This window comes from Bos taurus, chromosome 15 (genome assembly GCF_002263795.3).
Source record: "Bos taurus isolate L1 Dominette 01449 registration number 42190680 breed Hereford chromosome 15, ARS-UCD2.0, whole genome shotgun sequence".
Taxonomy (NCBI): Eukaryota; Metazoa; Chordata; class Mammalia; order Artiodactyla; family Bovidae; genus Bos; species Bos taurus.
Window position 1 is genome coordinate 81,797,482 of NC_037342.1, and position 17,071 is coordinate 81,814,552.

The 17,071-nt window shown below is 40.4% G+C and overlaps 1 protein-coding gene across 1 annotated transcript; it reads right to left on the reverse strand.

Annotated features, from left to right (window-relative positions):
* Nucleotides 1-298: 298 nt before the first annotated feature.
* Nucleotides 299-1,252, reverse strand: OR5B142 (olfactory receptor family 5 subfamily B member 142). Its single transcript, NM_001389845.1, has one exon. The coding sequence runs from the start codon at nucleotides 1,250-1,252 to the stop codon at nucleotides 299-301; it is 954 nt and encodes a 317-aa protein (NP_001376774.1).
* Nucleotides 1,253-17,071: the final 15,819 nt, after the last annotated feature.

Consider the following 17,071-nt stretch of genomic DNA (forward strand, 5'->3'; position numbering starts at 1 on the left):
TGTGGGCATGTACTTCAATAGGCATGTGAGCATAAATGTGCATGTGAATGTGGATGGTCATGGAAGCAAATGTACAATAAAATGTAATCCAAAAGAAATCTTATATATTACAGGTTCGTGGTTGACTCTTCCAAAGTTATTTTTCATGAGATCTCACTTTGCCCACACATTTACTTCACAGATTTAAAAATAACTTGAGAAGGTATGTCAAAATTTTACATAATTGTTGGCCTAGCAAGTCAATACTTTCCCTAGCTTGATTGAACTATATCAAACCATCTTATTTGTTTCTGTATAATTAAAATATGTATCTTAGAGGAGACTTTGCTTTCCCCACAGCCTTTTTTAGCGCCCTCTTGACGTCTTTGTTCCGCAGACTATAGATCAGCGGATTCAGCATGGGGATGACTATGGCGTAGGACACAGACGCCATCTTGTCTGTGCTCATGGAATGGCGGGGGCCGGGCTGTAGGTACATGAAAGCGCCTGTCGCATAGAAGATGGAGACGGAAGTGAGGTGGGACGCACAGGTGGAAAAGGCCTTCTGATGTCCTTCAGATGAGTGCACCCTCAGAATGGTGACAAAGATAAACAGGTAAGAGATCAAGATGACCATAATAGTGAAGATGATATTGAAGCCTGCCAAAATAAAAAACACCATCTCACTTCTGATGCTGTCTGAGCATGAGAGAGCCAGGAGAGGAGTAGCATCACAGAAGAAGTGATCGATCACATTGGATCTGCAGAAAGAGAGACTGAATGCATTCCAAGTGTGAACAGAGGCCTCCAGAAAACCAAAGACATAGCATCCTACGACCATCCAAGCACACACCCTTGGTGTCATGATGTTGGTGTAATGGAGTGGCTTACACACTGCTGCATGACGGTCATAGGCCATTGAGGCCAAGAGAAAAGTTTCTACAATCAGAAAGACAGCAAAAAAATACAACTGAGCAGCACAAGCTTTGTAGGAAATGACCTTGTCTCCCGTGAGGAATCCAGCCATCACTTTGGGAGTGACGGCTGTGGAGTAACCAAAGTCCATCAGGGAGAGGTGGCTGAGGAAGACGTACATGGGCATGTGGAGACGAGAGTCCAGCAGGATCAGCGTGATCACCCCCAGGTTCCCAACCAGAGTGAGGAGGTAGATGAGCGTGAACACTAGAAAGAGTGGGATCTGCAGTTGTGGGTCATCAGTTATCCCGGCAAGAATGAACTCAGTCACGACTGTACTGTTCTCCTTGGGGATCATTTGTGCAGTATGTGAATGGCCTATAGCAATGAAAAAACAAAGCCTGGTTAGTATCTGAACTTAGAACTAGCATGATGCCCAAGATCGCCTTATATCAGAATTTTCTGTATTAACTTATGCATAATAACAAAAGGTAATTTTTAAATATTGGTAGAAACATGGAATGCTCTACTTTTAAGGATTTTGAAGATACTATAACCCAATCTTCTGTCCTCATAAATGATTGAAACTGAAGTTCAGAGATGGAAAGAGACATGCAAAATAATCGGAAAAATCTGTTAAATGTGAGATTTGTTATAGGACTTCCCTGGCAGATCAGTGGTTAAGACTCCGTGCTTTCAATGCAGGGGGAGGCAAGTTCGATCCTTAGTCAGGGAACTAATATTTCACATCCATGGCTAATATTTCACATATATCAGCCATAGCAGCATGGCTGATAAAGACAAAGGGGGAAAAAAGCCAATTCATTGGAAAAGACCCTGATACTGGGAAAGCTTGAGGGTAGGAGAAGGGGGAAACAGAGGATGAGATGATTGGATGGCATCATCATCTCAATGGACATGAATCTGAGCAGACTCCAGGAGACGGTGAAGGACAGAGAGGCCTAATATGCTGCAGTCCCTGGGTTTGCAAAGAGCTGGACATGACTGAGTGACTGAGCACTCGTGCACCCTCGCTAGACACTGTTTTTTGGTTATAACCTGTGAAGTACCATTGATCATTTTGTTAGTCCTAATAATTTCTTTATCTTAATTTAAGCTGTGAAGAAGGCTGAGCACCGAAGAATTGATGCTTTTGAACTGTGGCGTTGGAGAAGACTCTTGAGAGTCCCTTGGACTGCAAGGAGATCCAACCAGTCCATTCTGAAGGAGATGAGCCCTGGGATTTCTTTGGAAGGAATGATGCTAAAGCTGAAACTCCAGTACTTTGGCCACCTCATGCGAAGAGTTGACTCACTGGAAAAGACTCTGATGCTGGGAGGGATTGGGGGCAGGAGGAGAAGGGGGACAAAGGAGGAGATGGCTGGATGGCATCACTGACTCGATGGATGTGAGTCTGAGTGAACTCCAGGAGTTGGTGATGGACAGGGAGGCCTGGCGTGCTGCGATTCATGGGGTCGCAAAGAGTCGGACATGACTGAGCGACTGATCTGATCTGATCTGATCCCATATAGATCATCAATCCTGTGTAAGTAGACCTAAGTAATGAATTAAACTATGATAGTTGGAAACTACTGAGCACTTTCTATTTTAAGGGCACCACATGCACACTATATCCCCATTGATTTATTACCTCACTATGTGAGATATTATCTCCATTTAGTATATGGGAAACTGAAGCTTACTCACAAGGAGTTACACACTGAAGTTCTTAAAACTAGTAAATTGCAGAGCTGGTATTTGAACACACATCATTTTGAATCAAAGCCTGAGTTCTCGATCACTAAGAAATATCCCCCTAATATTGTATATATAATCCAAATTCTCTACCACAGCCCCAGGCACAAAAAAGTTACTCATTATATCAACCTACTCATGAGTGACTGCTTTATTGAGTCCATACTTCATAAGCAGTGTGGGGAAATAAAAAGCATGGTCTTTGGAATCAATGCAACTTGCTAGTGGGACCTTGGCTAATACACTATATTTCTAAATCCTAACTGAGTGACAAGAACTATATCCATACAGGTTTACAGTTGAATTCCTCTTCCTCCTCTTCAAAAGAAAAAAATTTAAAAAAAAAATACTTCTACATTTAAAAGTAACGTAAGTTGGGTGTAACATCAATTAGTAGGCTCCATAAAGGGCTGGAATTTGTTCAGTAATCCTCCCAACATTTATTTCTCTTCCAGTACTAAGTAAGTGCTTATAGTATATCAGGTTGTGTGCTAATTGTAAGGTCTACAATGAAATAAGAAACGTATTCCCTGATCAAGAAGTATAGAAGACCAAGAAAGATACACAAAATGATCATCACTGTGGGATAACTTATTCTTTATTCCCAAGCAGAGAGTTTTACTTTTGCCCTTCAGGCCACTGGGATCATACCATGGTCTCATTTACACTCTAGTTCAGGAATGGCAACCCAGTTCAATATTCACGCCTGGAGAATCCCATGGACAGGGGAGCCTGACAGGCTACAGTCCATGGAGTCTCAAAGAGTCGGACATGACTCAGTGACTAACACTTTCACCAGCCAATATATCTACTAGTCAATCATTCCAGATGCCCAATGCCAGCAAAGTTCCAGAATGATAACTGAGCTAACTGGGGGACTTCCCTGGTAGCCCAACAGCTAAGACTCCATACTCCCAAGGCAGGGACCCCAGGTTCGAACCCTGATCAGGAAGCTAGATCCCACATGCCACAACTAACAGTTCGCACACTGCGAGGAAGACCCGATGTGCCGCAACCGGAGACCCGGCACAGCCAAGTAAATAAAAATAAATAAGTATTTAAAAAAATTATAACTGGAGTCCAGGTCCTCTATTTCCTGTAAATTGTTCCTTCCGGTGTGATGTTTAACCTTTTCTTTCCTTTTATAATTGTTCTCTTAATCTGGGTCCCCCTTATTTATTTCTCTCTGTTCTTATTCTTTTTAATGAATGATATTATGTGCTCTCCAGATTATAATAAATTTTCAATTGAGACACAACTTGATACTCTCAAAGACTTTAGAATTAGCCAGTGTAGCTAATATTTTGATACTCCAAAAGAGGAAGTAAAAAGTGGTTAAGTTTTAACAACTTGTTCAAATTCTAGAAGCTCATGCATAGCAAAGCGAGGACTACTCAAGACCCTCTTGTTCATTTTATTTTTTCACAAAAGTAAATACATATTCTCCTTAAGAATTTCTTTGAAGTGTGTGACACAGTCTCCTTTGAAAAATCACAGACACATAATGACATTCAAAACATTCAGTATTCAGTTGTGAATAAATCGAGAGGGAAACAGGTGTCTTGCTGTATTCTCCTGGTTACCGCTGCCCCTGAAAATTCATACAGATCATAGATGTGATCAGAGGCTTACCTGGCTCCCTGAACAATGAACAGGCAAATTCAGCACTTTCACATGTGAGTTTCAAATCAAAAACTCAATCCATAAAAGATAAGAAACATTTTACTGCAATGTTCTTTAGTGTTTAATCAAAAGGGAAAAGTTCTCCAGAACAAAGAGATATTGAGATAAAAAATTTAATGCCAGGAAAGCAGCTAACATGAATTGTATGGTAAGAGCTGCTGATCAGTCATCTCAGATTAGTCACTTACTTGCTTTAAGTCACTATATATTCATCTATATAATGGAGATATTAGAAAGGCAGCCCTCAAACAACATCCTTCCGGAAAGACTGAGAGACTCCTGTAATGTCCTGAAAAGGAGCACTCATCATAATCATACTCCAAGTCCTCATTATTTGCAGCTATCTGCCCTATTCATTACTGCAGGCTCCCAGTAAATCTCATTTTGAGAGAAGACCATAGAAGGCAATAGACGCCTACAACTGCCAAGGACGTTGACAATCAGTAGAATGAATGAAGGCTCAAGGGGCTCTAGCCCTTGGTCTGTTACCTACAGTGTAAGGGGCTATCTATAATATAAGGCCTGTTACCTGTAACATAAGGCCAAAAGGAGTCATAAGAGAACGTGAAGAGTGAAAGAGTCGCACAGCCACGGAGCTCCCAGGGGACAAAGTCCCCACGAGACCAAAAACAGGTCCCTTTCTCACAGTACTGGAGAACAAGTAATGAATGTGTCTATAGGAATCCAGTTCTGCTTGTTTCTGGGAGACCATGACTGTGTTACCGTAACTTGCATTAATTCCCTTAGATAATGCTAACATTGTTACATCTTTACATCTAAGTGTGATGGGATAGAAGCAGAGGGTTGCCTCTAAGCCAAATGGATTATAGAAACTATTGCACTCCTTAGTTCACTTGAAACATTTGTACCGTTGATAAGAATTATTCATTCATTCAACTACTGATTTTTCTCAAAGGAGTTTAGCCACACTCCTGGCTCTGGATGTACATATCCATGTAAAGCAAACTTGTTCTTAGGCTCATGTGCTTAAGTTTACTGGAGAAGACAAAAATTAAATGAACTCACTAATAAGGATATAAAATTATTAAAGAACAGGTGCTCATATGAGAGTGAGCAATAAAAAAGGTCTACTTTTAATTGACTGGTCAGAATCAATTTTGAGGGGGACATTTTTTTTCTCAGGAGAATTTTTCTCAGGACAACTAATGAATTAACACCTCACTCAATACCGAAAGGATGAGCATAGCAATGTGGGTAGACCTAGGTATTATCAGAATAAGTAAAGTAAGTTTGATAAAGACACTTATCCTATGATACCACTTATATGTGGATCTAAAATAAATTATACAAATGGACTTACTTACAAAGCAGAGACAGACTCACAGAAATAGAAAACAAACTCATGGTTACCAAAGGAGAAAGACGAGGGGTAGGGATAAACTTGAGTTTAACTATAATAATTTATAGTCCAACTCTCACATCCATACATGACTACTGGAAAAACCAGAGCCTTGACAAGATGGACCTCTGTTGGCAAAGTAATGTCTCTGCTTTTGAATATGCTGTCTAGGTTGGTCATAACTTTCCTTCCAAGGAGTAAGTGCCTTTAAATTTCATGGCTACAGTCACCATCTGCAGTGATTTTGGAGCCCAAGAAAACGACGTCTGTCACTGTTTCCATTGTTTCCCCATCTATTTGTCATGAAGTAATGGGACCAGATGCCATGATCTTAGTTTTCTGAATGTTGAGCTTTAAGCCAACTTTTTAACTTTCCTCTTTCACTTTCATCAAGAGACTCTTTAGTTCTTCTTCACTTTCTGCTATAACAGTGGTGTCATCTGCATATCTGAGGTTATTGATATTTCTCCCAGCAATCTTTATTCCAGCTTGTGTTTCATCCAGTCCAGCATTTCTCGTGATGTGCTCTGCAAGTAAGTTAAATAAGCAGGGTGACAGTATATACAGCCTTGAAGTACTCCTTCCCCAATTTGGAACCAGTCCGTTGTTCCATGTCCGGTCCTAACTGTTGCTTCTTGACCTGCATAGAGGTTTCTCAGGAAACAGATAAGGTGGTCTGGTATTTCCATCTTTTAAGAATTTTCCACAGTTTTTTTTGATCCACACAGTCAAAGGTTTTGAAATAGTCAATAAAACAGAGGTAGATGTTTTTCTGGAACTCTCTTGCTTTTTCGATGATCTGATGGATGTTGGTAATTTGATCTCTGGTTCCTCTGTCTTTTCTAAATCCAGTTTGAACATCTGGAAGTTCACAGTTCACATACTGTTGAATCCTGGCTTGGAGAGTGTTGAGCATTACTTTGCTAGAATGTGAGATATGTGCAATTGTGCAGTCGTTTGAGCATTCTTGAGGCTTCCCTGGTGGCTCAGATGGTAAAGCACCTGTCTGCAATGCAGGAGACCTGGGTTCAATCCCTGGATTGGGACGATCCCCTGGAGAAGGAAATTACAGCCCACTCCAGTAGTCTTGCCAGGAAAGTTGCATGGATGGAAGAGACTGGTAGGTGACAGTCCATGGGGTCACAAAGAGTCAGACATGAATGAGCAACTCCACTTTCTTTGAGCATTCCTTGGCATTGCCTTTCTTTGGGATTAAAACTGACCTTTTCCAGTCCTGTAGGCACTGCTGAGTTTTCCAGATTTGCTGGCATACTGAGTGCAGCACTTTCACAGCATCATCTTTCAGGATTTGAAAGAGCTCAACTGGAATTCCATCACCTCCACTAGCTTTGCTCATAGTGTTGCTTCCTAAGGCCCACTTGACTTCACATTCCAGGATGTCTGGCTCTGGGTGAGTGATCATACCATCGTGATTATCTGGGTCATGAAGATCTTTTTTGTACGGTTCTTTTGTGGATTCTTGCCACCTCTTCTTAATATCTTCTGCTTCTGTTGGGTCCATACCATTTCTGTACTTTATTGAGCCCACCTTGCATGAAATGTTCCCTTGGTATCTCTAATTTTCTTGAAGAGATCTCTAGTATTTTGCATTCTATTGTTTTCCTCTATTTCTTTACACTGATTACTAAGGAAGGTTTTCTTATCTCTCTTTGCTATTCTTTGGAACTCTGCATTCGGATGGGTATATCTTCCCTTTTCTCCTTTGCCTTTAGCTTCTCATCTTTTCTCAGCTATTTGTAATGCCTCCTCAGACAACCATTTTGCCTTATTGCATTTTTTTCTTGGGCATGATCTTGATCTCTGCCTCCTGTACAGTGGCATGAACATCCATCCATAGTTCTTCAGGCACTCTGTGTATTAAATCTAATCCCTTGAATATTTGTCACTTTCACTGTATAATCAGAAGGGACTTGATTTAGGTTGTACCTGAGTGGTCTAGTGGTTTTCCCTACTTTCTTCAATTTAAGTCTGAATTTGGCAATAAGGAGTTCATGATCTGACCCACAGTCAGCTCCCAGTCTTGTTTTTGCTGACTGTATAGAGTTTCTCCATCTTTGGCTGCAAAGAATATAATCAATCTGATTTTGGTGTTGACCATCTGGTGATGTCCATGTGTAGAGTTGTCTCTTGTGTTGTTGGAAAAGGGTGTTTGCTATGATCAGTGTGTTCTCTTGACAAAACTGTTAGCCTTTGTCCTGCTTCATTCTGTACTCCAAGGCCAGACTTGCCTGTTACTCCAGGTATCACTTGACTTCCTAGTAAAGTCCAATACTGTAGAAAACAATATTACGTAGGAACATGGAATGTTAGGTCTATAAATCAAGGTAAATTGGAAGTGGTCCAACAAGAGACGGCAAGAGTGAACGTCAACATTTTAGGAATCAGTGAACTTAAATGGACTGAATGGGTGAATTTAACTCAGATGACCATTCTATCTACTACTGTGAAAAAGAATCCCTTAGAAGAAATGGAGTAGCCATCATAGTTAACAAAAGAATCTGAAATGCAGTACTTGGGTGCAATCTCAAAAATGACAGAGTCATCTTTGTTCATTTCCAAGGCAAACCACTCAATATCACAGTAATCCAAGTCTATGCCCTGACCAGGGCATGCTGAAGAAGCTGAAGTTGAATGGTTCCATGATGATGTACAAGACCTTCTGGAGCTAAAACCAAAAAAAAAAAAAAAAAAAAAGATGTCCTTTTCATAATAGGGGACTGGAATGCACCACCTAGGAAGCCCATAAAATCAACTATCTTTCAATAGAATTTTTTTTAAAAAAGAATGAATGGTTTCCCTGGTGGCTCAGATGGTAAAGAATCTGCCTGCAATGCAGGAGACACGGGTTCAATTCCTGGGTCAGGAAGATCCCCTGAAGAAGGAAATGGCAACCCACTCCAGTGTTCTTCCCTGGAGAATCCCATGGAGAGGAGCCTGGCAAGCCCCAGTCCATGGGGTTGCAAACAGTGAGATGTGACTGAGGGACTCACTTTCACTTTTCAAGAAAATATTTTTAAAAAAAAGGATGAATAGAGGTGGTAACAACGGTTGGCTCAAACAACAGGAAGAGTTACGGTAAGGCCTCAAATTGTCCAAGTTGGCAGAACCTAAGTAACCGAGGAAGTGCAGTGTAGCAAGCAGACCTTTTCCTTGGCTCTTTGTATTGTGTTCTTTCTAGAACAAAACCTTGAATGAGTCCAAATAAACACCTCCTCCCAAACGCATGTCCAGAGGAATGACTGGGTCACAGGGCCAGTATAGACAACTGGAAGCACAAATAGCTCAAATCTTGTCCAGCATAAGCAAACCATTGGGATTTGTTATTGGTGTCAGACTGGAGTACCTTTTATTCCAATCAGTTTGAGCACCTGCATTATTATAAGTCAAGTAACAACCTCTTTCTTGAGAAGCATCCATCGTATCTAAAAATTATTCCTTACAGCTTACAAGTTTAAAAGCCGCAGAAGAGTAATTCCTAGAAGATACACACAGTTTGTTATTTTTAGTGGTTAAAATCTCCTATAAATCCCCAGCTGGCACTAGTGCTAAGGAGCCGCCTGCCAGTGCAGGAGGTGTAAGAGCTGCAGCTCAGTCCCTGGGGCGGGAGGTGTAAGAGCCGCAGTTCAGTCCCTGGGGCGGGAGGTGTAAGAGCTGCAGCTCAGTCCCTGGGGCGGGAGGTGTAAGAGCTGCACGTTCAGTCCCTGGTGTGGGAGGTGTAAGAGCTGAAGTTCAGTCCCTGGGGCAGGAGGTGTAAGAGCTGCAGTTAAGTCCCTGGGGCGGGAAGATCCCCTGGAGCAGGAAACAGCAACCCATTCCAGTGTTCCTGCCTGGAGATTCCCATGGGCAGAGGAGTCTGGTGGACTACAGTGCAAAGGACCACAAAGAGCCGGACATGACTGAAGTGACTTAGCGCAGCACATATCTACTGGACTGAAGCAAGGCTGGATGGAATCTCATGCACCAAGGCTTCAGATTCTGCAAATATCATTAACCATCATCTTACACTGTTAATGCTTCTGTTCTTCCTACTTCTCCTGAGAGAAACAGCGGCTGCTCTTATTACTGGAAATGCTTTGAAATCTTTCTTTCCTCTAAGTTCGTGTTTTTACCAGTGTCTATGTAGTGTGGAAGATACGAACATATAATGTGCAGACACATGTATCTGGATTTAAATACCATTTTGTACTTAGGAAACCTTTAATAAGCCCTTGAAATAAGATTGGCATGATGGTACTATAGATATCACCATATCATAATATAGTTGGAAGTAGATTTTATATAGATATATATAGATAGATATGTGTGTGTATATATATATAGTATAACCATAATGCCTAAAGTGATAATCACTCAAAAATTTTATTATGATTGTTCTTATTCTTTCATTAACTCACAAATATTCCTGGAGAACACATGTATTAAACTCTTTTTTTCCCCAAGAACTACAGAAGCTTACAGTTAAAATTGGAATATAAAACACTCATGGAATTATTATGCTACAAATGATGATTATGGTCAGTGAAGTATAAGTAGTTACTATTAAATTTACAAAAATTGTGATGTTAATTTCACTAATAGTATACTGTGTGTGTGTGTGTGTGTGCGTGCGTGCACGTGTGTGTGTATAGTAAAGGGGCTTCCCAGGTGGCTCAAGTGGTAAAGAACCCACCAGACATTGCAGGAGACTCAAGAGATGTGAGTTAGATCCCTGGGTTGGGAAGATCCCCTGGAGTAGGGAACGGCAACCTACTCCGGTGTTATTGCCTAGAAAATTTCTTGAACAGAGGAGCCTGTCAGGCTACAGTCCACGAGGTCGCAAGTTGGACACAATTGAGCTACTGAGCAAAGCACGCACTATAGTATAATTTATAGTGTGCCTGATTGCTAATTTATCAAAATAAATAGCAAGTTCAGAATTGAGTGGAATGACGTTTACACGAGATTAAGACGACGGAGTAGAAGGATGAGCGCTCATCTCCTGCCAGAGCACCAAACTGCAGCTAGTTGCTGAACAACTGTCGACAGTGAGATCCTGGGACCCGCCAAGAGAAGATACCGCTCATCCGAGGGCAAACAGGAGCCACAGTGAACCGGTATGAGGGGAACAATTACTATAAAACCAAGTGCTATACCCGCCGGGTGGGCAAGTCACAAGCTGGAGAACAATGATACCAAAGAAGCTCTCGCACTGCCGCGAAGTTTCTAGGCCCCACGTCAGGCTCCCCCACCTGGGAATCCAGCCAAGGGACTGGGAGTCCCCAGGGAACCTGACTTTGAAGGCCAGCGGGCTTTGATTACAGTTTCCATAGAACTGGGGGACACAGAGACTCTTGGAGGGCAGAAATGAGTGGAGCATTGTCTTTATTTTTTATTTATTTTATTGAAGTATAGTTGGTTTACAAAGTTGTGTTAATTTCTACTGCACAGCAAAGTGACTCAGTTATACATGGAGTGATGCCTTTAAAAGTAAAAAGGATAAGTCACAATCTAGAATTTTGTAATCAAATATTGTATCTTTCAAAAATGAAACAAAATCGAAACCTTTCAGACAACAGATTAGGAGGTTCAGTTGCTGGCAGATCTATACTGAAAGATACACTAAAGGAGGTTCTTCCAAGCCAAAAAAAAAAGCTCCAAAATGAAAATACAGGAGATTAGAATAGGCTGTGGAATTATTCCTCTGGAGGGACTAATGTGTGAATAATAAAAATAAATATATTGATTTTTAAAATAATGTTGAAAAATATTCTAAAGTTTTAATTATATTTAAAGTTAAAATATATGACCATTAAAGCATAAAGGAATGGGAAGCAATCAGAATCAAAATGTTACACTGTCAAAATGTTTTCTTGATGAAGAAAAATAAAAATATTGATGCACAATTTAATAAGTGAAGGATGAAAGTTGCAATAATAGGGGACAAAAAAGCAAAAGTAGTTAATTCCTTCCTGTGAGATAACCTTATTCCAAAAGGAAGGAAAAAATGAAACAAAGAACAAGTGAGGCAAATAGAAAAGAAGTGGCTGGCTGAAACCCAGCTGAATCAGTGATTGATTGAGTGTTAAAGTTCAACAAGTTTAGGCAAAGATAAAAGGTTTGGAGCTGAAATATATTGAACTGAAAACATATATTTGGGTTTCAAAATGTGATAATATAAAACATTTGTTTTCTAATTGTTAAAAAAAAGAAAGAAACTAGATGGCTTCTGCTGCCACTTAAGTTATGCTGTGCTGTGCTCAGTCACTCGGTCATGTCTGACTCTGCGACCCGTGGACTGCAGCCCGCCGGGCTCCTCTGTCCACGGGGATTCTCCAGGCAAGAATACTGGAGTGGGTTGCCATGCCCTCCTCCAAGGGATATTCCCAACCCAGGGATCCAACTCAGGTCTCACACATTGCAGGCAGATTCTTTACCATCTGAACCCCAGGGAAGCCCTAAGTTACACTAAGTAACATCAACATTTCCTAAAGCTACCCGAAGATGTAATCCAAATGCCTTTTCTATTATTAATAGTTTTTCCTTCTCTGGTCAGAACACATAACCACCAACATCCTTACAAGATGAAATCAAATGATAATAGGAGAAGCAGGTTATGGCTTCCTCTTTGTGCTGAGGTCTAATTTCTCTTTCTTGAAGTATAAGTGGCATATAACAGTAGGTTAGTTTCAATGACTTGATATTTGTGTGTATTGCAAAATGATCACCACAATAAGTCTAGTTAACATCCATTCCCATACAGTTACATTTTTTTCTTGTGATGAGGACTTTTAAAATCTACTCTGTTAGTAGCTTTCAAATATGCCATACAAGACTATTGACTATAGTCACCATGCTGTAGATTTCACCTCCAGGACATTTATTGTATAGCCGTAAATTTGCACCTTCTGAATTATTTCATCTTCTTGATTACACCTTTTGGGACCGTAATTGGATTCCTTGGCACTGCATGTCAAACCTCAAAAGTCTTCAGTTCTAGATTTCTTGCTTCAGATGGGAACAGAATAAACTCCCTAACATCACTTAGCCTCACTTTCTAAAACTTTTTAATGGAATTACTAATAACCACTCTTGATGTTTTTACAGAGTGCTTTGAGGATGAAATAAAACAAAAGATGTGAAATGCTTAGTAAATCACTCAGTCTCTCTAAAAGATTCCTCTAGTTATCAGGCGGTGCTGCCCAAGGTCATCCTGACTGATGCGCCACGGCAACGTCCCTGTGACGGTAAAGGCCTCCAGCTCTGAGACCCTGAAGACCACCTTGTGAGAAAATAAAATCAAGTGAACAAGGTTGCCCTGGGCACCAGGGTTTCTCACTCTAGTGAGTTTGAATGAAGCCAGACTGGGATTTAAGAGTCTGGTGACTGATGTCTTGAAGGGGATTATTTGGACATGAAGCTCTCAGGAACCAGTTCTCTGGGATTCATCCACAGCTCCATGCCTCATGTACTGAATATTTTAATTAAAATCTTGCCTGTGGGGACCAAGTCCTTAGGGAACTTACTAAGGAAATTCATGGCTGTATGAGTTGTTATTTCTTCTCCAGTATATCCATCTGTTCTCAAAAATCAAGAAAATGAGGCTATTAACATTCTTGGAAGCAGCTGATGCGGACATCAGAGAGCAGGAAAAGGAACACGGGGTGGGGCATAGAATCACAAAGGCCTCAGACAACATTATTTCCATCAGTCCTGTGGGGTTTTTTTTTTCCTTCTTTTTTTCTCTTTGGCTATATCAATAAATATCCTTTTTTTAAAAATTAAGGTACAGTTGCTTTACAATGTTATGTTAGTTTCTGCTGTGCAACAACGGGAATCAGTCATATGTACACATATATCCCCTTAGACCTCCCTCTCAGTCTGCCACCCCACCCCTGTAGGTCACCACAGAGCGCCAAGCTGAGTTCCCTGCACTATACCGCAGGTTCCCACTGGTGGTCTATTTAACACATGGTAGTGTATATATCGGAGAAGGCAATGGCACCTGCTCCAGTACTCTTGCCTGCAGAATCCTATGGACAGAGGAGCCTGGTAGGCTGCAGTCCATGAGGTCGCTGGGAGTCAGACAGGACTGAGCAACTTCACTTTCACTTTACACTTTCATGCATTGGAGAAGGAAATGGCAACCCACTCCAGTGTTCTTGCCTGGAGAATCCCAGGGGTGGGGGAGCCTGGTGGGCTGCCGTCTATGGGGTCGCACAGAGTCGGACACGACTGAAGCGACTTAGCAGCAGCACCAGCAGCAGTGTGTATATGTAAATCCTAATCTCCCAATCCACCCCTATTTACAGTAGCCAGGACATGGAAGCAATCTAAATGTCCATCAACAGATGAATGAATAAAGAAGATGTGGCACAGATATCAAGGACTACTACTCAGCCATTAAAAAGGAATGAAATAGGGTCACTTGTAGAGACATGGATGAACCTAGAATGAAGTTAATCAGAATGAGAAAAAGAAGTATTGCAAATATGCTTCTGTGTCTACTGTGCCCCTTGTATTCTGAAGTCACACCCGACTATGAGTAAAATCTAGCAAATGACAGCTACTCCAACTTTATTCTCATCCAACACTAATCTTGGTTTCATTTTATGAACCTTCAGATGAAATTTCATTTCTTGGCTTTCTTACAATTAGATATGAGTTGAGTGGTTTCGGAAGTGATTTATTTCTAAGTGGTAAAGACCAAGACTCCTTACATTAAAAACATTGATATTACAAGTGACTCCAAAGGTTTCTGTGGGTTGGAGGAAAGAGGGGGAATAAAAAAAGCATGTGGAGTGCATATATAATGTAGAGAGCGATATATAATATCTTATAATATATTTAATTTTAGAAGCCGCAATCTAAACTATCATGATAAGCTACCTCTTATTAAATACGATGACGCATGTCATAGCAAGCATTCTATATACATATATAAATAATTACTCATTTGTCTAAGCACTGCTTTTGAGCACTGCATACTATATGTCATGCTTATCTACACCAGGATTTCTGTCTTGGGTCAGAATTTATTTCAGCCTTTGCAGAGTTTTTCCATTTCTGAGGATATGAAGGCCCAAAATTCTCTTAGAGAATAAGAATTTTTAATTCCTCAGGAGACACAGCATCTCTCCAGTATGCCCTGCAAAATTCAAGGTGCTAATTTGAGTCATTTATCTTCTGTGCATTTAAGTATTCATCAAATTCTGAAAGGCGGTTCATGAAACAAAAAAGGCTAAGGACCACAGCTAGAACTGTTATGACTGAAGCGTAGCTGCTCTGTTCATGAGGAGCTGGATTTGGCACTTTTCTCCCCAGTCTGGGTTCTGTATGTTCAGTGCCAGATAAAAGCCCTAGATGGGCTTTTTTGTCAGAGCCCTGTGGAATGCTGGTATCATTCCATAAATCCTAAAAATAATCCAGTGTCATCAAAATTTTTAAAGTTTGGAAATGATATTTCAAACATCCCCATCCTAGATTTCAAATGCTCATCAGCCTAATAAAGATGCTGAGAAGTATTGCAGTCAAAGCTGTTTGATGCGTCTCCTCATGAAAAAGCTTTTTCCTGTGTAAACCTATTAACTTCCGCATAGCATTAGTGTTTGGAGGGGAAAATCTCTATTAGACAGAAGTGTGCAGTCCATGAAATTCGTACAAAGTATCCCCTGGGAGCAATTTATTTCAGAGTTGTATTCTTTGAACATTTCATGCCAACTTTCAGAAGAACCGTATATAATTTGCCATATATAATTCATGGTTCTCTCTCATTATGCTGAGCGTTTTGTGAGGACTCATTTTTTGACATGTTTACCTTTCAAATGCCATCAAAATGCCTGAATGTTTTAGTTTTCAATAAAGGCTTCATGCATAAATGAATGACTTAGAACCTTTTGTTTGTTTTATTGATGGGGAAGCAAGTAACCAACCAACTGTTCCAACAGAGGTTTCCCAGGACTGGAGTCTTTCTACTAAATCTGGAAAATTCCAGGCAAATTGAGACAAGTTGAACACAGGTCTCCTGTATTGCAGGTGGACTCTGTATTGTCTGAGCCACCAGGGAAGCCCAGTAGGTCATGCTCAGTGGTGGTAACTTTTTGTTTTGTAATTTTTATTTTCAGCAGTTCTATTTGTTCACTCTGTGTGTATATGTGTGTGTGTGTGTTGGCAATTGAGTTAAACATAGGTCATGAATTTTTTCTTGTCGTTTAATCCTCACAATCATCCCAGGAAATGAGGTATTCTCTTGTCTCTATTTCAGTGACAAGGAAATTAAGACAGCGGTTTCATACCTGGCTCAAGAATGTATAGCCTTCCTCCAAAGAAAACCATATTTGAAAAGATACATGCACCCCAGTGCTCATTGCAGTTCTATTGACATTAGCCAAGACATGGAAGCAGACAATGTCTATCGACAGATGAATGGATGAAGATGTTATGTGGTACCTGACACACAATGGAATATTACTCAGTCGTTACAAAGAATGAATATGTAAAATATTAAAATGATATGTAAAAGCTTAAAAAATGATACAAATGAAATTATTTAGAAAACAGAAACATACTCCCAGACTTTGAAGATAAACTCACAGTTACCAAAGGGGAAATGTCTGGGGAAAGGATAAATTAAGAGGTGGGTTAGGACTAACAGGTACACACTACTATATATTACTATAAAATATATAATCAACAAGGACCTACTGTATAGCTCAGGGAACTATACTCAATATTCAGTAATAACCAATATGGGAAGAGAATCTGAAAAGGAACGGATATATGTATGTGTATAACTGAATCAGTTAGCTGTACATCTGAAACTAACACAAAAATTGTGTTAGTTTGCATGCATAATCAATTATGCATGCAAAGTCGCTCCAGTCGTGTCCTACTCTCGGCAACCCTATGGACTAGTATGTCTTACCCTATGGAGTCTGGTAACCCACTGGACTCCTCTTTGTCCATGGGATTCTCCAGGCAAGAATACCGTAGTGGGTTGCCATGCCCTCCTCCAGGGGATCTTCCCTGGAGGGCATAGAACCAGGAGCTTGCAGTTACCAGATGCAAAAGATCACATGCAGAATGAATAAACAATAAGGTCCTACTGTATAGCATGGGGACTAAGGTCAATATCCTATGAAAAACCATAATGAGAAAGAATATGAAAAAGAATCAATTATACTTCAGTATAAAATAAAAATTAAATTTAAAAAAATTTAAAAAAGAATACCTCTGGCCCTGGAGCTACTTCTGTCCTGCCTTCCAAACTGGATTCTGCAGGTACAGCAAAGAGATAAGGTCATGAAATTCATCTTTGAAAATAAGCACTCAGTAATTCATGTGGGAAATAATGTGGACAAGGCTAATCCACTTCCTGCTGGG